We start from the raw sequence: 24,411 nt of genomic DNA, 5'->3' as shown, positions 1-24,411 counted from the left end.
TTGCACAAACTGTACAGCGGTATGTCCATATGGCAAAAAAAAAGAAGTCACTTTTTTCGCCGAAAATTGAAAAAGAAAAAAAGAATAGACGCACGAGTTGAAGTTGGGGTTTGGTCAGAAACTTGCCTCAGGCCGGATAAAAATATTGACCTACAGAGCTTGAACAGAGGTGTATTCACGAACCCGTAGAAAGCCCCCGGTGATTTCACCGCCCCTCATTAATGTCCGTACTTGTGCAAGCCCCTCGGGAGCCACCTGAGGGAACGCGAGGCAGACTTGCACAAAACGCAACTTTTCGTTCCTGCCCTTTCCCCCGCTTCTTGCACTGAGAAGCTGGCAGAGTCGATCGGCCCAACAGTTTGCTCAAATATTTGGAAGCGAATTTAGGGCCCTCCCCCCAACTTATGATTTTATAGCCAATAGGTGATGAGGTTTATTTGCATATTTCCAGTCACATAAGCAGCCCTGGAGTAGAAACAGTGTCAGTCTCGGATTCCTCCGAGCTCAGAGGAAACCTTGCCCTTTTGAGAATCTCCACCCCGAGGAGGCTTCTGACCCCAGCCGGACCGAGGCTCTCCCTGTGTCTGTTCCTGCGGAGGAGGAGGAAGAGGAGGAGGGAGAAGAAGCGTCCGGCGATGAAGGGCAAAGCGGTGCGGATGATGGTCCTGGGCGCGTGGCTACTGGGCCTGGCGGCGCCCCAGGGAGCGGCCAATGCGGGCGGTAAGTTTCTCAGCTTGCCCATCTGCCGCGGACACTTCTCCGGCGGCACGGGGTGGACAGGGAAGATGAGGAGGAGGAAGAGAGAGACAAAAGTGGAGGAGAAAGGGAGGGAGGAGAGGGAGGGAGAGACAAAAAAACTGGAGGAGAAGGGGAGGGAGGGGAGGGAGGGGAGGGAGGGGAGTGAGAGACAAAAAAAGTGGAGGACAGGGAGGAGAAGGGCTCCTTACTAAGCGCTTAGTACAGCGCTGTGCACACAGTGGGCGCTCAGTAAATACGATTGAATTCATTGACTCATTCAGTCGTATTTTTGGAGCTCTTACTGTGTGCAGAACGCTGTACTAAGCACTTGAATGAGGACCCTCGGGAATGGAGTAAGCGATGCGCATCAGGACCTGTCAGGGCTAGGGGAGAGAAGGGCAGGGGTCCCGGGGTTGGGGGGGCGGGGGCGGAAGGGGGTGGAGGCTGGGGGGGGGGGCTCCTCTCCCTGCACACCCCCAGCAGACCCCCGGATCTCAGTGGCTGCCTTGGCGGCGGGGCGGGGATGGATGGAGCGGAGCGGGGCGGGGCAGGGACCGCATGGCGATGACCGGCAGTAACCCCGCCGCCCGGGGCCTGGCAGGGAGGACCGTGAGCCAAGGTGACCCGGGCGGGCAGGGGCAGGGAATGTGTCTGTCTGTTGTTATTTTATACTCTCCCAAGGGTTCAGTACAGTGCTTGGCACACAGTAAGTGCCCCATGAATATAACTGAATGAACAGATCAATGAATGAATGAAAGTTGTGGCCAGGAAACCAAGCAGCGTGGTTCAGTGGAAAGAGCCCGGGTTTGGGAGCCACTTGTCAGCTGTGTGACTGGGCAAGCTGCTTCACTTCTCTGTGCCTCAGTTACCTCATCTGTAAAATGGGGATGAAGACTGTGAGCCCCACATGGGACAACCTGATTACCTTGTAACCCCCCAGCGCTCAGAACAGTGCTTGGCACATAGGAAGCGCTTAACAAATGCCATCATCATCATTATTATTATATTGTACTCCCCCAACCACGCAGGACCTCGTTGGTTGGCACGGGCCGCGGGTGGCCCAGGACGGTGATGGCACGTGGGTGGGCCAGGGGCCGCGGGGTTGGCAAAGGGCTCGAGGCGCCCCGGCCCCTGCCCCGACTTTCCCAAGAACAAGTAGGGGCGCTTCTCGGAGGTTCTGCAGCGACCCGAGTCCTCCCCTGCGCCCCCAGCCCGTTCCTACACCCCGAGCCCTTCTGTGCGCCCCCTGCCCGCGCACCTCCTCCAAGATCCCTTCCCAGACTAAGCCCCCTTTTCCTCAGGTCCCCCTCCCTTCCGCGTTACCCCTTTGCTCTCCTCTACACCCTGAGACTTGCCATGCGCCCCAGCCCTTCTATGCGTATCCAGCCCTCCCCTGCACCCCCAGCCCTGCCGTGTGCCCTCAGCCCTCCACTGCACCTTCAGCCCTGCCGTGTGCCCCCAGCCCTCCCCTGCACCCCAGCCCTGCCTTCTGCCCCCAGCCCTCCCCTGCACCCCCAGCCCTCTGTGCGCCCGTCCCTCTCCGGCCCTGCTCCAGCCCCGCACGTGGAGATGGAGCCTCCATTTCTTCCCCGCGGGAGAGCCGAGGGAGCGGGGCCGAGCCCGGGCCAGCCCAGGGAGCCTAGTTTGGGAGCCCCCGACCAACTCGGCCAAGCCGCGGCACTTCGCCCTGCTCCCTCCCGCGATTCCTAGAAAGCGTCGAGGTGGCAAGATAAGCGGCTCTGGGCCGGAAAGCCATTCAGTCCCCCGGCTGCTCCAACGGGAATTCTGTATTTCACCCAGCTCCCAATCTGCACCCCGCGATTGAAACGGGCGGGGAAACTGGAGCACTTCAACAAAGAACAAAAAGCCGGCAGCAACAAGTAACGACCGAGGACGGTCATTGCCCTGTCAGTTATTGTCCCGCCTGCTGGGAGATAATGGCTGGGACATAATTTCTCCCGGCCCCTTGGCAGATATGCGTAGTTCCGTAAGCGGCATCCAGCCTGGTAATTACAGCGTTAGTGGGTTTTCAACTACGAAGTCCTAGACAAAGTCTGAAATCGTCTCCTTCTGATCGGAAGCTTTTTATGTCCTAGGAATCGCTTTTGAGTTTTAAAAGAATATTCAGAAAGACTTCTTAAGCTTGAATTAAATGAGGCGTAGTTTTTCTCAGGGAAGAAGTCATCCCCTGTTTTTGTTAACGTACTTTTTTTCTATTAGTGAAGTTGTTCATAATTGGAACATGATTAATCAACTTCCCTATAAAGTTGGAGCCCATCATCATGTAAACATTGATATTATTGCTGATTGTTTAATTTATATGTAGACCAGATCCTCAAATTATAGAGATGCCTCTTAGTGCGCTGCCAAGGCAACACATTCAAGTGCAAAAAAAGTCCATAGGAGCACATGTACTATTTGGGCTTTTCCATATGGTGTTACTGACCTTTGTATTCCGTGTGTATTTAATATATCATCAGCAGGTTAACCTGACTTCAGAAGGCTAAACTTTGTTAAGCAAATAGAAGAACTGGGGAAGGTGACGAAACTGTTGGTGCTTTAATGTCCAATTTCAGGAGCTAATGAGCGTTTCTGAGCTAAAACCTGCAATATGTGGTAAAGGGAAGAGATCTGTAGTAGTAGTTCACTCACCTTGCATGGTCAGAGTTTGGGGAGCAGGACACCAGGGTCTGTCTCCCTGCCTTCTTTCTTTCTTTCTTTCCTTCCTTCCTTCCTTCCTTCCTTCCTTCCTTCCTTCCTTCCTTCCTTCCTTCCTTCCTTCCTTCCCTCCTTCCCTCCTTCCCTCCTTCCCTCTTTCTTTCTCTTTCCCTTTCTCTCTCTTTCCCTTTCTCTCTCTTTCCCTTTCTCTCTCTCTCTCTCACCCTTTCTTTCTCTCTCTGTCTCCCTAGCTCAATAGCTCAACAGGAAATGGACCAACTGTCCCAGAAAACTGAGTAAGGAGGGTTCAACGTTCAAATCTTTTGAAGATTTTTTTCTCTTCCAGTTTCTAAATAGCTGTTACTCTAGAGTTACAGTCCTGCTAAAGAAGATCAAGAGATGAACAAGTTATACTCAGACACAGAATCGGTTGCATTTACTTGACTGGTTACACTGCCTCTGGGTCCACTTGGAAAATGTGCTTTTTATTGGGTCAATAAAGGAATTAGAGTAGTTCAGTTAAGCAATGAAGGGCAACAGTAAACAGAAGATTTACATATTTAACATTAAAACAAATACTCCAGGTGTAATAATCACTTTGGAATTCCTCCTCTCAGTGTACAGTTTTGTATATTTGGATAATTCCTTTCATATCCAGAATACATGTGAATCGTTTTATTTAAATGAAACATTTCAGTATGCAAGATACCATTTTTATTGCAATAGCCCATTAGCACAGTGTGAAGTTAATTCTCTTGCGCAATGTGCATTGTGGCTGTGCTTCCTTTTCACAAGTGGGAGGCACACTTGGGAAGTCTGTCAGAACTCTGAAGGGTGTCTGATCATACAGAGCATTTAAATCGGTGCATTGAATGATTTACCTTGAACCTTACTTTGAACCAACTGTTTGTTAGCTCGTTTGTTTATTTGTACAGTGCTGTCCGACAATGCTGTCCAATAATGAGTTTTAAAGGGAGTCTCTTTTGCTTGGGGTTAAGGAGGAACACCCATGACTTTGAAAGCTCTCCTGGAAGAGCCAAGGAAATTTTCCATGCTCCAACATAAATAATCCAGGAGTGTGATGGATATTCCTCCACAGTGACAGGCTCTGAGAGGATGCTCACATGTTTTTAGTGGAAGCAATGGAAAGAATGCCAAACCCTAAAGGAACAATCTAACAGTTCATAGGTTAAGGTCACTACTACCTGGAATTTCATCCTCCCCTGGCAATATTTAAATACAGTTCCTTTCTTTTTCATTCATTCATTCATTCAATCATATTTATTAAGTGCTTACTGTGTGCAGAACACCGTACTAAGCACTTGGGAAATTGCCTTTCAGATGTATATAGAGAAAAAAAGGCTGAATGTGCATCTGTATTAGCAAGTGGGAGTAGCAGGATTCAGGCCCCAAATCATTTGCGTGTGATGGATAGGTTACAGTAGCAGGATATATTAAAATAGCATTTTGGTTCTCCAGTGAGAAGCTAAATCATGTCAAGCACTCTGGATCTGGATTTCATAAAAGATCTCTAGAGGATCTGGGCATTTTCAGAACAAGCAGATCTACTTGCAACATCCAAGTCATTATCCAGCCACCAAAAAGCCTTTCTTAACAGAGCTACCTGCTTAGATGAAAAAGTTGGCTTTGTGTACATGATGTTGACCTTGTGTAAAAACAGCATCATGGAGAAATACTGCATTGGGCTAGAATTCAGGCATCCACATGTTTTCATCTGTTACTTTTCATTTTTGGTATCATTGATTCTTTAGATTATTCATGTTCCTTTTGGTTATTCCAGTTTCTTTCACTGATACGAGTCAGAAGTGATCTGATTCACCAGTACAGATTAATAATCATAGGTCTCTGTGTAATTTCTTTACATTTCTTCTTAACCTTTAAGAATGCAGTTTAAAGGTAGAAAACAACCAGAAACTTTAACCTGACCAGGATTCAGGTGCTGAAGCCCAGACTTTAACTTTTTCTTCTGAATCAGTAAAACTGCCTCTTTTTTTCCCATTAGGAAAAGCTAAGACCCCTAGAAGAAAATTACTATTCATCGGTGTTTCAAAAGCATCATTTGAAAATTGCATCCTCGAACAATTATGAATTTTGATCCTAAGGGATAAAATAATTATTGTTAAGGCTTGTCACATCCCAGATGGGTGATAGAATCCTAAAAAAGAAGGGGCAATAGAATTGACCCTTGTACTTAAAATGTACATATGATTGGTATCTTATCACTTAAGTGACCCCTTTTATAGCAACAGAATAGGCTATAAGACTAGGAGGTTTCCAGTCTTTCTAGTTTTTTCTAACATGACTTTTTCCTTTTAAACAGCAGTAGAATCAGCTTTTTCCTCCTCCAGCTTTCTTTGTCCCTTTCCAGGCACTTTATTGGCCCTTGAAAATCCTGTGTTTGAATTTTTTTTCTCTGCTTCCTACTCTTGAATTATCATCGTCATCAGCATTGACCTAAGCATCTTGCCTTTTAGAAGAATCTTCAGGTATCTATCGATGAACTAGAGGAGATTCAAGCTAAGTACAGAGATTTCATATTTTTCACAAAAATCTGTATTTTTCCCTGTGCCTAAGGAAGGGAGTTAATTATTGTAATTATGGAATTTATTAAGGACCTACTTTGTGTTAAGTGCTGGGGTATATGCAGAGCTATCAGATCAGATACAGTCCTTGTCCACAAGGGGCTCAGAATCTGGAATCTGTTCTACCCCCATTTTACAGAGGAGGAACTGAGGTACAGAGAGGCAAAATGACTTGCCCAGTCATACAGCAGATCAGTGGCAGAGGTAGGACTTGCATTTGGAATTCCTGACTCTTACCTCTGTGTTGTTTCCACTAAGTCATGCTGCTTGCCATTATTTTTCCTTGCTACTAGGGGAGCTTGGTCGAGCTGTACTTTAATCCAAAAGTATTTGAGAAGCAGCGTGGCTCAGTGGAAAGAACATAGGCTTTGGAGTCAGAGATCATAGGTTCAAATCCCAGTTCCGCCACTTGTCAGCCTTGTGACTTTGGGCAAGTCACTTCACTTCTCTGGGCCTCAGTTCCCTTATCTGTAAAATGGGGGTGAAGACTGTGAGCCCCCAGTGGGCCAACCTGATTACCTTGTAGCCTCCCCAACGCTTAGAACAGTGCTTTGCACATAGTAAACACTTAATAAATGGCATTATTATCCAGTGCTTAGAACAGTGCTTTGCACATAGTAAGCACATAACAAATACCATTATTATTATTATTATTATTGCTGCTGATGACATATGATCATGAGTTGTTCATGAGTGTCACTCTCGCAGGGAGAACTGCATGCACACTTGCTTATTGTGCCCATGGAAATATGGAAGTGCACTTTTCCTGGTCCCTTGACATTTGGGAGTACATTCCTCACATCCAAGCCGTCACCAAAACCTGCCGGTCTCAGCTCCGCAACATTGCCAAGATCCGCCCTTTCCTCTCCATCCATACCGCTACCCTGCTTATTCAAGCTCTCATCCTATCCCGTCTGGACTACTGCACCAGCCTTCTCTCTGATCTCCCATCCTCGTGTCTCTTTCCACTTCAATCCATACTTCATGCTGCTGCCCAGATTATCTTTGTCCAGAAACGCTCTGGGCATATTACTCCCTTCCTCAAAAATCTCCAGTGGCTACCAATCAATCTGCGCATCAGGCAGAAACTCCTCACCCTGGGCTTCAAGGCTCTCCATCACCTCGCCCCCTCCTACCTCACCTCCCTTCTCTCCTTCTACAGCCCAGCCCGCACCCTCCAATCCTCCGCCGCTAATCTCCTCACCATACCTTGTTCTCGCCTGTCCCGCCATCGACCCCCAGCCCACGTCATCCCCAGGACCTGGAATGCCCTCCCTCTGCCCATCCGCCAAGCTAGCTCTCTTCCTCCCTTCAAGGCCCTACTGAGAGCTCACCTCCTCCAGGAGGCCTTCCCAGACTGAGCCCCTTCCTTCCTCTCCCCCTTGTCCCCCTCTCCATCCCCCCCATCTAACCTCCTTCCCTTCCCCACAGCACCTGTATATATGTATATATGTTTGTACATATTTATTACTCTATTTATTTATTTATTTTACTTGTACATATCTATCCTATTTATTTTATTTTGTTAGTATGTTTGGTTTTGTTCTCTGTCTCCCCCTTTTAGACTGTGAGCCCACTGTTGGGTAGGGACTGTCTCTATATGTTGCCAATTTGTACTTCCCAAGCACTTAGTACAGTGCTCTGCACATAGTAAGTGCTCAATAAATACGATTGATGATGATGATGATGATTCCTAAACCACCAAGGGAGTAGTGAGTCTTGGAGTAGTTAGTCTTGCAAAAGCTAATCTCCTAGGGGTCTGATCAGTGGGACTGTATCCCTCTGGGAGTTTGTTTTAGAAGTCCTGGGAAGAACAGAAACTAAAGATCAGCTAAAGGCATTGATGAGATAGTGGAACTTTCACAAATGTGCTTAAAACAGGGAAGAGTTACCACACAGGAACATGGAACAAATAAAGCACCCATCTTAAATTCAGGTAGAATAATGCTATCTTTGGGGAACCTGAGAAGTTTCTCAGTAAAAGGGCCTCATGATTTTTTGTAACTTTCAGTGGAACGGTGCTTTGGTCGACACAGAACACAGCACTTTATTGACACTGCAATGTAGAAAGTTAAAAAGTTCATGGACATTCAAAATCACTTAGTCATCAGGACTTTTCTGTAAAAAGAGGAAGTGAATAAGGGTAAGGATTTATTTCAGTATTTGGGAAAAGGGTCAGAAACCCAAGAAAATGCCAATGGTGGGAACTGGAAGTTCTGAATGGGTTGGACATTCAAAAATACACAAGTACTTCAGAAGATAGTGATTTATTCATGGGAAAGCATGAGCCAGTTTTTGCCATTTCACAATCCATCCTACCGAAATTAGTCTATGACCAGTGTTTGCAGGTCAGATAAACTATGTCTGGAGGTTAGCCTTTTTGGGGTTTTTTTTCTTGGAAAAACAGTCCTGATTGATGTTTTTAGAAATGTTAAAATCTAATCTATAGGGTATTTTTTAATATGATGAGTGCTTTTATTACCTATTTTCTTCATCCTCCGTTCCTCCCTACTCAAAGTTGGTCTGTGAGCAGGATTTCCATAGACATGACACTCATGTACTTAGGACTTGTAGGTTCCTTCTGTTGATTCCAATGGTCATTCTGAAAGCTACTCCATCCTTTAGTGGTAATGTTGATGTCATTGGGCAAAGAATAAACAAAGACATATTGACCGATGCTGCAAGATGAACTGGAAAAATCCAATTTTATGATACATGTGAAAGGACCAAGGGAACTGGCAACAAGTTTGCAAGCTTCTCAGTGGTCTTAGAGCAGTGAAGGAAACTGGATTACAAAGCCGTTCTAACTACTCATATGGAAGGAAGATAGAATTATATGAAGTGAGAGCTTTTTTTTTTTTAATGGTATTTGTTAAGTGCTTACTATGGGCCAGGCACTGTTCTAAGTGCTGGGATAGATAAGAGGTAATCTGGTTAGACGACAGTCCCTGTCCCACATGGGGCTCACCATCTTAATCAGTATTTTACAGATGAGTAATTGAGGCACAGAGAAGTTAAGCAACTTGGCCAAGGTCACACAGCAGACAAGTGGCAGATGTGGGATTAGAACCCAGGTCTTTCTGTCTCCCAGGCCTGTGTTTTAGCCACAAGGCCATGCCGCTTCTCAGGTTAGACTCCCTTCTACCATCAGACAAATGATGGGAAGAATTATCCTTGCATGCAGGGCACAGGAGTGGCTTGAGAAATTTTGTTGTAAGATATCACGTGCCACTTATTCCAATATGCTATTTCGGGTGTACAAATTTTTGTTTATTTGGAGGGAAAATAGCCTTAAGGGTCAACTTTTCTTTGGAAAGATGGACAGACACCCAGTCTATTTGCACAAATGACTGTGGAAGAAATGGTCATATAGTGTGGGGAGCTGGTACAAAATTCATTTCTGTGTTCTGAGCTTAATCCCAGAGAAAGTCCTTTCACCCCCTTCAAGTACTGTTTTTGTCATTAAGTGAGAACAGAAGTGATCTTTCTGCCTCTAATGAATTACTGAGGAATCACAGTGCTGCTTTAAGGCATTTTCTCTGAAGAATGATTATGGGTTAAAAACCCCTTAGGCATTCCTTAGATAATTATGAATTAAGCTTGGGCAGATGTCTCATCAGAATCATTATCATTGCTGTTTGTTGCTCCCCAGTATAATAAGTAATTTTAAAATAAATATTCTAAATGTAGAGAATGAAAACTTGAATAAATGCAGATTAATTCTACACTGTAAGAATCCCAAAGTCGATTTCCATTCAAATCTTGGAAAGAAATGCAAAAGCACTTATTATAGTGTACTGCACACAGTAAGTATTGAGTAAATGCTATTGATTGATTAAACTAATTAGAAAACAAATACCTTAATTTATTGGATTTGAATACCTTTGTCAGGTGGTGAACAAGCTTAGTATAATTTTTTCTACTCATTCTGAATATATTTTGCCTTTCATTGGCAAAGTGTACAATTTGTTTTGAGGTTTTTAAAGAAAAAGCCCATGATATAATATTTTCCATCAGTCAGCCATTTATTCAGTGACTGTTGTGTGTGGACTGCCCTGCTAGGTTCTAAGTAACAATGAAATCATAAACAATAAAGTTACTGCCCTTGTATACTATCCAGTTTAAGAAGAGGTAGAACTTCAAGAGAAAAGCAGTTTACAAAAACAATAAAACATGAAAAAGCCACATCCATAGTAAATATTACCAAAGCTCATCTCTCCAAGAGGCTCATGATCAAGGTTATGAACCTCACTAATAAAGTGTCCTGAACTGTAAATAATCTCTGATTATGCAAATAACAGACACCTAAAATATTTATGGCCTTTAATTATAACATTAAATTCTGGGTCCATTTTTCAAATAAAATAATCTATCAAAATAACTGGGTCATTCAGATGATATATTTTTTAATTAATTAAATTTTTGAGGTAATGTTCATGTTTTTCCCAGCTTCTGAGTCAGGTTTCAAAACAATGGGAAACCAAAACTTGGGAACAGGTACTTCTTTATGGAATTTTCACCACTACCTATTAACATAGAAGTGAGATGATCAGAGTCACAGAGCCACTTCTCCGTGACATCAGATGGTGTCAGATGCACCTCAGAAATCATTGTTCTTTCCTGAAATCCTGAAATAAATTTAGCACTACTGAGGATACAATTCTATACCAAAAAAAAAAGAGAAAAATGTTTTCTTCCATAATGAGAAAAAATGCCATTTATAGTATTCTCCTTTTCATTGCAGGGGGCAGCAGAACAGATTTCGAAGATATTGAAAGCAGGTTTTCTCTGAGGACTCCTGAGGTACCTGATGATGACACCTGTTACCTTGTACCTGGAGAGAGAGATTCTGTTGCGGAGTGTCATTTCAACCACACCAGTAAAACCTTTGTGGTGATCCATGGATGGACGGTAAGAGGATAAAACTGTGAAAGGGGTTTCCTGGGATCAGAGTGACACCAAAGTAGCCCCTGTGGGAAGAGGGGTTCCAGTTAAAGAACCCTAACAAGGGCATGTGCCCCTTGAACTGTGTACCCAGGTCTGAAGCCTGGTAAAATGTCCTAGTGAAACGGACCTGATCATATTTTTTATGCCTCGAAGGGGCTGGAGAATGAGGGATTACATGGTGGGGGAATCAAGGATTTCATACCTTTTTGAAGGGGATGGGAACAGAAGGAGCAATAAAGCCATAACTAAGTTCATTTGAGATACAGTTTTGCCTTGGGATTGGAGTAGTTAGTATTTAGTTTGTTAAAAGGAGTTCTTTCTTTAGAATTACCAACCATGAACTGGCCACAAAATGTAGAAGCTATTTCTACCTGGTTTACTGGAGGTTTTCTGGGAATCTCTGTAACTTGGGCCAAAAGCAAAGAACATTTTCTTGCCTTTTATCTCCTGGGTTTAGAAAAGAAATGAGGCTGTGGAATAGTGAGCTTTTAGTTGGAGTCTGGGGCAAGAACCAAAGGGAATTGAAAAGATAATTCACCAGTCTGTCCTGGGTACACCAAAAAAATGTGTAGTGAGCAGCCTGCATATAGTCAAACCTATAACATGATTGAGGAGCAGCTGTTTTGGAGTTTTGCCACTTTCCTGGATTTCACTTGACAGCTCATAAGCACAGGGACCTCATTGTAAAGTAGGAAGTCTTCACCCCTGTTGAAATGAGTAGTGATTAACAGTGAATTCTGGAGATATGACTTCATCTCATCCTGAATGGCAGCTGCAGAGGGCAAAAGCACATCTCATAGCTCTTCCCAGAACCCGAGTTCAGTTAAACCAGGTTTAGGTATAAGCTTCTGGGAAGGCATGGGATCCTCCCAATGATCCTCCCTCTTCCCTTCTCCCCACCTCAAAAATAAAAAAAGAAAACTGTCCAAGAGCAGACAAATCAAGTGAAACAATACATTAAGAGGGGGTGATGTTAGGCAGGTAACAAGTCAAAATGCAAGACATCAAGTCATTTCTTTTATTTGGAAATTGTCCCATTGTTCTTCATCATTCTCACTCTAAGGAACAAAACTGTCCCAATGTAGTTCTTCTTTACAGCAGTCTTACCTCACTGGCTTTTTCCCTCTGTCCTTATCTAGAAAGGCCAATAACTGCTATGTGACCTTGGGCAAGTCACATAACTTCAGTGACTCAGTTACCTCATCTGCAAAATGGGGATTAAGACTGTGAGCCCCATTTGGGATGTGAACTGTGTCCAACTTGATTAGCTTGTATATTCCCCAGCACTTAGTACAGTGCCTGGCACATATAAGTGCTTAGCAAATGCCATTAAAAAAACAGACTAACCTTGGTTCAGAATGACACACTCTATGATAATTGCTTTTTGAAAGACAGAAATGATCATAAAAATGAAAAAAAAACAGCCAATGTGTTTGTGGCAACTTGTTAACAAATTAAAACATTTTAGGAAGGTAACTCAGTACTCTTTAAGAATGCCAGGGATATTTTTAATATTGCACCTATGCTAAACTATCAAAAATTGCTTTGTTCTTGAGGCAGTGTAGTCACCATGACACTGCTGTTCTGAAAGTCTACAGCAAAAGTCACATGTAGATAGAATAATCATTCAGAGGATCCAAGAATAGCTGTTTATTTATCTTTAGCTTGCTAAATCTTTGTTGACAGTAATCTCCCAAACTGTTTTCCATTAGCAGGAGTATTAATAGTATTTATTTAGTATTTACAGTTTGAGGAACACTGTACGAACCTCTGGGAGAGAATACACAGTGGAAATTAGACACAGTCAATCCCTGTCCCCTGGGTGGGTGGGGGCGGGCTCCCAATCTTCTGATCCCTCTAGTTGAATAAAATGAACTCTTTGGGAAACCTAGTATTTATTGAACACCTACCCATATTGGAGCTTGGTGTTTCAGAGATGGCAGTTTGGGAATTAAATCAGGATATGATCAGATCTGCCTTTCAAGTAGAATGTATTGCTGCAGTGAAGCAGTGGCTAGAGCACGGGCCTGGAATTCAGAAGGACTTGGATTCTAATCCCAGCTCTTCCACTTCTTTCTGCATCACTTTGGCCAAGTCATTTAACTTCTCTGTGCCTCAAATTCCTTATCTGTAAACTGGGGATTAAGACTGTAATCCCTATATGGGATAGAGACTGTATCCAATCCAATTAATTTGTATCTACCCCAGTGCTTAGTACAGTGCCTGGCACGTAGTAAGCACTGAACAAATATCTTAATTTTTCTGTTTTTTAATGTAAGCGTCCAAAGAACTATTAGGGCAGTTTTTATCAATGGGACTACCTTGTCCTTCACCCTCTGCTTCTTTTTCTCTAAAAACACATACCATAATTATTACTATTGTTATTCTTAACTAACCGAAGCACTGTTCAAGTCGCCATTTTCACAGCCTGTTGCAAGTTGAAGAAAAATCCATCATTAAGGGATTTTGGCCTCTTTTTCAGGTGACAGGAATGTATGAGAGCTGGGTGCCAAAGCTCGTGGATGCACTATATAAGAGGGAACCAGATTCTAATGTCATTGTGGTAGACTGGCTTATACGTGCCCAGCAACACTATCCAGTATCTGCCAGCTACACCAAATTGGTGGGAGGAGATGTAGCCAAGTTTATCGACTGGATGGAGGTAAGCATTTGTAAAGAAGTCTAGGTCTCATGAAACACATCAGTTGGCCGTAGCTAGTAGCTCATAACACTGTCCAAAAGGGCTTGCTTTGATTTTCATTTCAGGTGCCCATTTCCCTGTGGTGTACTTGAGAACTTCTAAAGTTCAATGGTCTGTCATCTTTCAACTATCTGTTACAAGGAAAGGCAGAGTGCTTCACCCTGCAGAGACTCTTAGTGTTGCTTTCTGTCCTGGGCACTTTGAGGCTTAAAACATGCCAGTAGGCTGGGATAGATTAAAAAGGAGCTTTGGTAGTTTGATTTATGAAGATTAAAAAAAAACTGAATTTGAATTAATGCATTGGCTAAATGATGGCAAATAGAAAGGGGAACAAGGCCAAAATTTAGAGTATAATGGACAAAACAAGGAGCAGTTCGTTGACATGAAGAAAGAAAATTCAAGCTGGATATCAGTGATGTCTTTCTAGAGTTGAGAACAGCAAGGCTTTGACATACCTCCCTCCCTCGGTGTCTTACAAAAACCTCTGCTAAGGGGTATGAAGAAAAAAATTAAGCTCTAATTGATGAGTACATTTCTTATCTCTTTATTGCTTTAAAGGAATTGGAATTTGTTTTGATTATTTCCAGTTATTTTCTCAAGTTATTATCTACATTGCTGTTCGTTGCATGTTTCCTTAACATTTATGATTTGCCAAAAAATGCAGACAATTCAATCATCTTTTCTTTTCATCTTCCAAAGGAGCAATTTAACTACCCCCTGGACAATGTCCATATCCTGGGGTATAGCCTTGGTGCCCATGCGGCTGGCATTGCAGGAAGTCGGACTAACAAAAAAGTGAACAGAATCACAGGTAAGAGCACCACTATTTGTTCTCAAGTGAAGGACAGAAAAATCATTCTGCCTCGGAATCTGGAGTGATATTTGTTTAGAATTCGCATGTGCATGCAGCTGTTAGGCAGTGGTCAGAAATACTGTAATACAGCAGAGCTGTGAAAAAAGCTATAGTTTGGTCCCTAATCCCTGCTCACAATAAACGTTAGTACAAAACAGATAACGCTGACATGGATAAGTGTGGTGTGTGGTGGTATTTAGCCAGGCAAAGAAGATACCCAATAATGAACACATGATATAATATTGTGGTATTCTTAAGTGCTTACTATGTGCCAGGCACTCTACTAAGTGCTGGGGTAGATACAAGCAAATTGGGTTGGACACGGTCTGTGTCCCACATGGGGCTGGCTCACAGTCTTAATCCCCATTTTACAGATGAGGTAATTGAGGCCCAGAGAAGTGAAATGACTTGCCCAAGGCCACACTGCAGACAAGTGGCAGAATCAAGATTAGAACCCATGACCTTCCAACTACCAGTCCCATGTTCTATTCATTAAACCATGCTGCTAGGCCCAGTCAAATGAAAGGGGACAGTGGTGGGGTTGAGGAGAAGGCGGGAGTTGGAGATCATTAACCATGGAGGAAGTGACAGGAGGAGGGTTGGCCAGAGAGCAATCTCAGAAGAGTCTGGGGGAGGAGAATGTAGCAGGCCTAGTTACAGACCCGGCTGTGGGGAGCCTGCCGATTTCTCCCTGGCTCGCATTAAAGTCTTCTAAAAAATGTTGGATTCTTACCTCAAATAATGACCATCCATAACTGTTGTTCTCTGGAAAATGTTGAAAGAATCCCCTCAGGCCTATGGTTTGGAAATAAGGATTGCAGGGATCTGTCCGGATGGCTTTGCACAATTGGTCAGTAAGATATGTAGTAATGGTGGGGACTTGGATTCCTTCTCCCTGAGTCCAAATTGCCACATAAATGCAAGTCACTCTGCTGGAGTCAGAAATAAAGGATTTTGAAACTGGCAGCATTGAACTCTTTTTTCTCAATGGGAATTCCAGTGGAATTGTTTCTGATGAGAATCTGGGCTGTAGGATGAATAGACAGTAGAAGAATTTTAAGTCTGTCCAGGATAATCCTTGGAGTGGAATAGATTGTCAGTGAATATTGTAAATGTGCCCCTTTCTCTCACTAAGGCCTAGATCCCGCTGGACCTACCTTTGAATATGCTGAAGCTCCGAGCCGCCTCTCTCCTGATGATGCCAATTTTGTAGATGTATTGCACACCTTCACTAGAGGGTCGCCAGACCGCAGTATCGGAATCCAGAAGCCCGTGGGACACGTTGACATTTACCCTAACGGTGGAGGTTTCCAGCCAGGATGTAACATAGGAGAAGCGATTCGCCTAATTGCAGAGAAGGGCTTTGGAGGTAAATTTTAGATGAGAAGATTATTAGGGCAGGATCTGTGCATTACTTTGATGACTCTGGTATCTCTCTAGCATTCACACTCCATCTAGATGGATTCCTGAGACTTTCCATGCCTTCTATTCTGCTACATGCAGTGTTTACTTGGTGTGGGTACTTTACATTTTTATTACCATGCCTCCATCTTAGCATGTTGGGCCAGTTTTGTTGTTGTTGTTTTTTTTAAATAGTATGTATTACGCGCTTAGGCGCTTACTATGTCCCAGGCACTGTATTAAGCACTGGGGTGAAAGCAAACTAATCAGGTTGGACACAGTCCATGTCCCACATGGAGCTCACATTATCAATCCCCATTTTACAGATGAGGTAGTTGAGACACAGAGAAGTGAAGTGACTTGCCCAAGGTCCCACAACAGACAAGTGGCAGAGCTGGAACTAAAACCCAGGTCCTTTTGACTCCAGGCCCTAGCTCTCCCCCATAGGCATCATTTCTTCAGTTGTGATTCTTCTAGGTCTCCTAAGATTTATGGAAGGAGTCTTTATGGAATAAGCTCTGAAATTCATTACAGATTCTGATATCCAGATTGGATTAGGGATTTCTTCACAAGATTGTTCTTCTGCCTGCTGTGTCAACCACCAGTACACTATTTCTCTGCCCTGGCTGGGTTAGACAGAGATAACCTTTCCAGCCAAGTGCTCATCATTGTAACATGAGGCTACTCCCCTCTACCCAGAGCTGTTGTCAAGCATGCCAAGAACTGTGGCTGTCCAAACTGGAATTAAGGGCCTGGATACATAGCTTGATTCTTTTGACGTCAGCAGTTTCTATGGCACTCTGTGCTGACCCAGGCATTACTGTCTCACACTTCACTTTTGACATGTCTATGAAAGAAACTCAAAAATTGAGAAGCAGGTTTCTCGAATGTAGATGCTACAGGTTTTGTAATTCTGCCCAAGCCCTGTTACTGATGCTGAACATTTGCACTTGGTTACATGTTCCACTTTTTGTTTAAAACCCTAGTTGGAAAAAACATGTGTGGATGTGTGTGTGTGTGTGTGTGTGTGTACAGCATGGCTCTGGGCAAAGAGCACGGGCTTTGGAGTCAGAGGTCATGGGTTCAAATCCCAGCTCTGCCAATTGTCAGCTGTGTGACTTTGGGCAAGTCACTTCACTTTTCTGTGCTTCAGCTACCTCATTGGTAAAATGGGGATTAAGACTGTGAGCCCCCTGTGGGACAACCTGATCACCATGTAACCTCCCCAGTGCTTAGAACAGTGCTTTGCACATAGTAAGTGCTTAATAAATGCCATTATTATTATTATGTATATATAATATATATATTAATGATGATGATATTGGTGGTATTTCTAAGCACTGGGGTGGACACAAGCCAATCAAGTTGGTCACAGTCCCTGTCCCATATCAATCAATCAATCAATCAATCGTATTTATTGAGCGCTTACTATGTGCAGAGCACTGTACTAAGCGCTTGGGAAGTACAAATTGGCAACACATAGAGACAGTCCCTACCCAACAGTGGGCTCACAGTCTAAAAGGGGGAGACAGAGAACAGAACCAAACATACCAACAAAATAAAATAAATAGGATAGAAATGTACAAGTAAGATAAATAAATAAATAAATAAATAGAGTAATAAATATGTACAACCATATATACATATATACAGGTGCTGTGGGGAAGGGAAGGAGGTAAGATGGGGGGATGGAGAGGGGGACGAGGGGGAGAGGAGGGAAGGGGCTCAGTCTGGGAAGGCCTCCTGGAGGAGGTGAGCTCTCAGCAGGGCCTTGAAGGGAGGAAGAGAGCTAGCTTGGCGGAGGGGCAGAGGGAGGGCATTCCAGGCCCGGGGGATGACGTGGGCCGGGGGTCGACAGCGGGACAGGCGAGAACGAGGTACAGTGAGGAGATTAGCGGTGGAGGAGCGGAGGTTGCGGGCTGGGCAGTAGAAGGAGAGAAGGGAGGTGAGGTAGGAGGGGGCGAGGTGATGGAGAGCCTTGAAGCCCAGGGTGAGGAGTTTCTGCCTGATGCTCAGATTGATTGGTAGCCACTGGAGGTTTTTGAGGAGGGGAGTAATATGCCCAGAGCGTTTCTGGACATATGGGGCTCACAGTCTCAATCCCCATTTTACAGATGAGGTAACTGAGGAACAGAGAAGTGAAGTGACTTGCCCAAAATCACCCATGACCTTCTGACTCCCAGGCCTGGTTTGTTGTTTTGGGAGAAAATGAGGCAGAGCAGTTTTCAAAGATTTAAAAACACAAAGCTGTTCTCCCTACATAGAAGCTAGATTGGAACTGGAAAGTACTTTCACAGGACATCCAGTTTACCCCCGTGCTTCCAGAAAGCCAAAATTTAAAAGAACCAAAACTAGCAAAATGGATTAAGAGAGTCTGATTTTTTTTCTCATGCCTCTTCCTCCCAAGATGTGGACCAGCTGGTGAAATGCTCTCATGAACGCTCCATTCATCTCTTCATTGACTCCCTGTTGAATGAAGAAAAGCCAATCATGGCCTATCGTTGCAACTCCAAGGAAGCTTTTGAAAAGGGGCTTTGTCTGAACTGCAGGAAGAATCGCTGCAACAATCTGGGCTATGAGGTCAATAAAGTGAGAGCCAAGAGAAGCAGCAAAATGTACCTGAAAACCCGCTCTCAGATGCCCTACAAAGGTAAGGAGGAGGTTTTGCTATGATTGGGGTTGCTTTACACTCAAACCCTCTGGCACAACTAGTAGTTTAGTATTTGATTTGAGCTTTTTCAGGTGAGACTACAATCTCTTTGTTGGCAGTGATCATATGTACCAACTCTGTTGCATTGTACTCTCCCTGGCTCTTAGTATAGTGGTATGCCAGCAGAAAGCCCCAATTAATACTGTTGTTGATGATGATGATGAGAGGCTGATAGATGCTGATCCTGGTTAGGTTTAAAAGCCAGGACAGAAAAACCATTGAGTTCCTCAAGATGCCAGCCATCATGAACAAATCCCAAACTAGAGAAGATTAAGATGAAATTTAATCTTAAAGGCTGAGATGGGGACTAATGAAACAAGTATTTTATCCTATTTGTGTCCTTTCTAAGTCAGGAAGTTTGAGTACTAACCTCTTGTAAGGGATTCCAAATGGAAAAGCCCCACTGTAGCTTTTTGGGGGATTCTTATTTTGCCTAGATTTTAAATCCATTTCTATTTTCAGTGGAAAAATTTAAAATAAAAGTGTGTATAATAATGATGGTATTTGTTAAGCGCTTACTATGTGCCAAGCACTGTTCTGTGTGATGGGGTAGATACAAGGTAATCAGGTTGTCCCATGTGTGGCTCACAGTCTTAATCCCCATTTTACAGATGAGGTAACTGAGGCACAGAGAAGTTAAATGACTTGCCCAAGGTCACAGAGCTGATAAGTGGCAGAACTGGGATTAGAACTCTACCTCTGACTCCCAAGCCCGTGCTCTTTCCACTAAGCCAAGCTGCTTCTCTAAAGCTGCTTCACTGTGTATGACAGTGGCCAGCCAGCAAGGATTAAATTTATTTAGTTGAAAACACTTTTTCAGAATCCACTTTAAAAAAAAAAAAAACGTAATTGCATCTCACACTTTCATTAGCTAATGTTTGTAAGTCTTTACATTTTTTGTTACTTTCTGCGTGGTTTATAAAAGGCATTGGGTTCAGCTAGTGTAGAAAGCATGATTTTGTCAGGAGTTTGTGTCTTGGGGGTGCCAACTATTTAACCCAGAATTTTGGTTGATTGATAGCTACAGGTTAGGGATGCTGTGCCATGCTGATTATTCTGCTATGCATCTCATGCAGATCCCCGAGGGTAAAAACTGGGTAGGGACTGGGAGTGAAAAAACCTGACGATTCTATTTTAGTCAAGAAATGCCGATTAATGTCAAGATTCTCTGGACAGCTTTGGAGTTGATGTGTAGCTCCAAAGATGATAGCATTTGATTTTAGTAGCGATATAATTTTTATGTAGCACCATTTTTGTATGACACACTCCCAGACATTAAGGGGAATTGCAGCTGAAGAAGGGGAAAAGATTTCTGCCTTTGAGGCACTGACTATTGGGACATCTAATGGGAACTGGTTTTTCCCTTGATAATTTTCTTTGCTGAGGCTCAGCAGTGGGCTGCTCTTCCAAATGAATTTTCCTGAGGAAAATTTTCTTCAGCAAACCTTCCTGTGGTCCTGACCCTAGACTCCAAGCACCAGCTCTTTTCTGTTATTTTTGTCCAAGCCAACCCCTTTTCTTTTCCCTTGTCATTTAACCACAGAGCCCATCTCCCTAACCTCCAAACATTTGTGCAGTCTACTTTCCCTCCCTAAGGGAATTAAGGTACACTTGACCATGTCGTTGACTGTTTTTCTGTTTCTGTCTTTCCACTGCTCCACCTGGTCGGTTTTCCATAGTACCACTTATCCCATGAAATCTGAAGTCATAAGCAATTGTGAATGAACCAATTACTAATGTCAACATCAGTCATTAAGGGTCAGTAATGAAGTTACTGAAATGAGCACCCATTGAAGTATTCCACTTTCTGTGGCCCACAAGGCTGGCATGGAACTCTACGCATCAGGCAAAAACTCACTCTCGGCTTCAAGGCTGTCCATCACCTCGCCCCCTCCTACCTCACCTCCCTTCTTTCCTTCTACAGCCCATCCTGCACCCTCCGCTCCTCTGCTGCTAACCTCCTCACTGTACCTTGTTCTCACCTGTCCCATCGTCGACCCCTGCCTGGCCCATGTCCTCCCCCTGGCCTGGAATGCCCTCCCTCCGCACATCCGCTAAGCTAGCTCTCCTCCTCCATAAAAAGCCCTACTGAGAGCTCACCTCCTCCAAGAGGCCTTCCCAGACTGAACCCCTTCTTTCCTTTCCCCGTCCCCATCCCCCCCGCCCTACCTCCTTCCCCTCCCAACAGCACCCGTATATATGTTTGTACAGATTTATTACTCTATTTGTTTTACTTATAAAGAAGCAGCATAGCTCAGTGGAAAGAGCACGGGCTTTGGAGTCAGAGTTCATAGGTTCAAATCCCGGCTCCGCCTCTTGTCAGCTGTGTGACTTTGGGCATGTCACTTAACTTCTCTGGACCTCAGTTCCCTCATCTGTAAAATGGGGATTAAGACTGTGAGCCCCCCGTGGGAAAACCTGAATACCTTGTAACCTCCCCAGTGCTTAGAACAGTGCTTTGCACATAGTAAGTGCTTAATAAATGCCATCGTCATTATTATTATACTTGTACATATTTACTACTCTATTTTATTTTGTTAATATAACAAAATTCCCCCTTTTCCCCTTTTAGACTGTGAGCCCACTGTTGGGTAGGGACTGTCTCTATGTGATGCCAATTTGTACTTCCCAAGCGCTTAGTACAGTGCTCTGCACATAGTAAGCGCTCAATAAATACGATTGATTGATTGATTGATTGATTAATATGTTTTGTTTTGTTGTGTGTCTCCCCCTTCTAGACTGTGAGCCTGTTGTTGTGTAGGGACAGTCTCTATATGTTGCCAACTTGTACTTCCCAAGCACTTAGTACATTGCTCTGCACACAGTAAGCACTCAATAAATATGACTGAATGACTGAATGAATGAACTCTGAGCCCGAATGAACAAACTGCCCCATTGAAGGTTTGCCTTTGGTACTGTTCTCTGAGTGAGTTTTAGCTGGCCCTTCAGTCTTTGCACTGCTGAATTAAGGATGGTTTACTATAAAGTCAGCCTAAGCCCTCTTGATGAACTCACTGAGTATCTTTATTCCTTATAGAGGCTGCTGATATTACAGGGTAGGAAAAACCTCCATCACGTCTCAATGCTTTTCTATTAAGTGGTTATTAATAGAAAAAAAGAGCTTCTTGCATTTGGAATCATGCGGAACCTCATTAGGGGTGATTAGGAAATCTTTACATCTTCAAAGGACTTTTGGTGACCATGGTGTCCAATGAAGCAAAAATACCAGGCTTTTCAACATGCCTATACTTACATACATTTCTCTGGATACATGGCCCCCTTTTTCCTCTCCTCCTCCCCATCCCCCCACCCTACCTCCTTCCCCTCCCCACAGCACCTCTATATATGTTTGTACAGATTTATTACTCTATTTATTTTACTTGTACATATTTACTATTCCATTTATTTTGTTAATGATGTGCATTTTGCTTTAATTCTTTTTGTTCTGATGCCTTGACACCTGTCCACATGTTTTGTTTTGTTGTCTGTCTTCCCCTTCTAGACTGTGAGCCTGTTGTTGGGTAGGGACCATTTCTATATGTTGCCAACTTGTACTTCCCAAGTGCTTAGTACGGTGCTCTGCACACAGTAAGCACTCAATAAATACAATTGAATGAATGAATGAATGAATGGCATAATATGGGTCAGGTCATATGATGATGATGATTATGAAAATAATAATAATAACATTTTAAGCACTTACTGTGTCCCAAGCACTATAGTAGGATCTGTGGTAGACACAAGATAATTAGATCAGACACAGTCCCTGTCCCAAATGGGGCTCACAGTCTAAGTAGGAGGGAAAAGAAGTTTTCCCAGGCTCATGCTCTTTCTGCTTGGCTCTGCTGCTTCATATACACCATTTTGTGGAAGTCTATCTGAAGCCAGCTGAATCTAGAGTGTTTCTCCAGGGGTGTCCTTGACCCTCCCCCATTCTTGCTGTAGAGGCCAAGCATTCCCATCCTAAAAGCACCATGTCTGAGTCATGGAACTTGGAGCTAGGAGCCAAGGCAGAAGGACACTGGGTGCTTAAAATAAAAATCCTGACTATAAAGGCATCCTTACCAGCTAGGGGACAGACTAGCCAACCACTGCATTGTCGGGTTTAAAACCAGAAGAAGGGCCATCCTATTGGTAACTCTAATAGACTTTGTATTTAATCTGATAAAATTAATTCCATCTGGCTAGTGGGAGTATTCCTGAGGTCTGAATCCACACTGAGAGGAGACTTGAAAAAAATCACTCCAAACCAAACAGAAATGATGTACAAATTCCCATAAATATCCCAACAAATGTCCTCTATCTCAATCTTAATACATGGGGAGCAGAGATGGTGGGTGTTTGTTTTTCCTGACAGTTCTTCAGAGTTCATCAGTAACTGTTTCTGTTTTCCTCCCTTACAGTTTTCCATTATCAAGTCAAGATACATTTCCTTGGGACTGAAAATATTACTCAGACCAATCAGCCATTCCTGATCTCCTTGTATGGCACAGTTGAAGAGAGTGAGAACATTCCTTTTGTCTTGTGAGTAATTAGCCCTAGGAGGCCTCATATGTACATCCATAGCTACAAAATACCACTTGATACAGATGTAAACTGATTGCTTACTGAAGAAAGCATCTGAAACACTTATAGCTAGATCCCTGATGCTTCCATCCTCTCTCTGGCCCCTCACCAATCCACCTGTACAGCTCCTGATCCCAGACCACCTCCACCCATGGACTCATCTAAGACCATTAGATGGTTCTCCCCCTTTTAGACTTTTAGACTGTGAGCCCACTGTTGGGTAGGGACTGTCTCTATATGTTGCCAATTTGTACTTCCCAAGCGCTTAGTACAGTGCTCTGCACATAGTAAGCGCTCAATAAATATGATTGATGATGATGATGATGATGACCAGAGGTGACATCCGCAGGCCCAAGCAACCCTAGCCTATTCTTCTCCATACCCTGTCCACTTGACATAGCCTCCAGAAGAGCTGCCAGGCTAACGAATCAGTCAATCCATCAGTGGTATTCATTGAGCACTTACTGTGTGCAGAGCACTGTGCTAAGTACTTGGGAGAGTACACTATAACAGAGATATTAGACATGCTCCCTGCCCACAAGGAGCTTACAGTCGAGTCTAATCCTTCTTGACATTGCCAAAAATGGTACGAGTTCTCTGTATTAGCTACTGAGTTCACTATTTTCAATTGTTGATCATTTGAGAACTGTTTATCTAGTTTTGACCTTTAAAGAACATTAAAGGATTAATATGAATCTGAAACATGGCCAGAAATATAATGTGTACACCCAGTTCTTCACTAACATGTGTTTTTACCACATGTTGGAGAATAGTTGGACATCCTTCCAACAACATCCATTTATGTGGTTTGAATGGGATGTGGTGTTAGAAGAAAAAGCGTGCATGTGTGTTACATTAGTCAAAGTGAGGTACTTAATATGGAGTTCATTAAGAAGAAAATTCCCACATTATTGAGAACTGAGTGGTTTAGGATTAAAGCCTTTAACAGGACTTATTTTCAAGTCTGTAAAATAGTTGATCACCTTTCTCCCCACCTACAAAACCTTATTAAAATCATATCTCCTTCACGAGACCTTCCCTTTCTAACTCCATATTTCTCCATCGTATCTCCTTCATGAGACCTTCCCTATCTAACTCCTTATTTCTCCACCCCATCACCCTTCCCTCTGCCTTGCCTATGCACTTACTCAGGTCTGTGTTCATAAGCCCCTTGTTACTTACCCCACCCCAGCCCAACAGCACATATGTTTCTACTCTACTTTTTCCCTTATCT

General features: G+C 43.5%; 1 protein-coding gene across 1 annotated transcript in view; it reads left to right on the top strand.

The window, feature by feature from the left end:
- The first annotated feature begins 447 nt into the window (after positions 1–447).
- Positions 448–24,411, top strand: part of LPL (lipoprotein lipase) — a 34,692-nt gene continuing 10,728 nt past the window's right edge. The window contains exons 1-7 of the mRNA XM_038746859.1: positions 448–720; positions 10,744–10,910; positions 13,429–13,608; positions 14,347–14,458; positions 15,636–15,869; positions 18,309–18,551; positions 23,015–23,135. Coding sequence (XP_038602787.1) covers positions 636–720; positions 10,744–10,910; positions 13,429–13,608; positions 14,347–14,458; positions 15,636–15,869; positions 18,309–18,551; positions 23,015–23,135 — 1,142 coding nt within the window. The 5' untranslated portion in view covers positions 448–635. The remainder of the gene's footprint in view (positions 721–10,743; positions 10,911–13,428; positions 13,609–14,346; positions 14,459–15,635; positions 15,870–18,308; positions 18,552–23,014; positions 23,136–24,411) is intronic.

This window comes from Tachyglossus aculeatus, chromosome 5 (assembly GCF_015852505.1).
Source record: "Tachyglossus aculeatus isolate mTacAcu1 chromosome 5, mTacAcu1.pri, whole genome shotgun sequence".
NCBI classification, from domain to species: Eukaryota; Metazoa; Chordata; class Mammalia; order Monotremata; family Tachyglossidae; genus Tachyglossus; species Tachyglossus aculeatus.
Note: the sequence above shows the minus strand (reverse complement) of the source record. Positions and strands in the feature narration are given on the sequence as shown.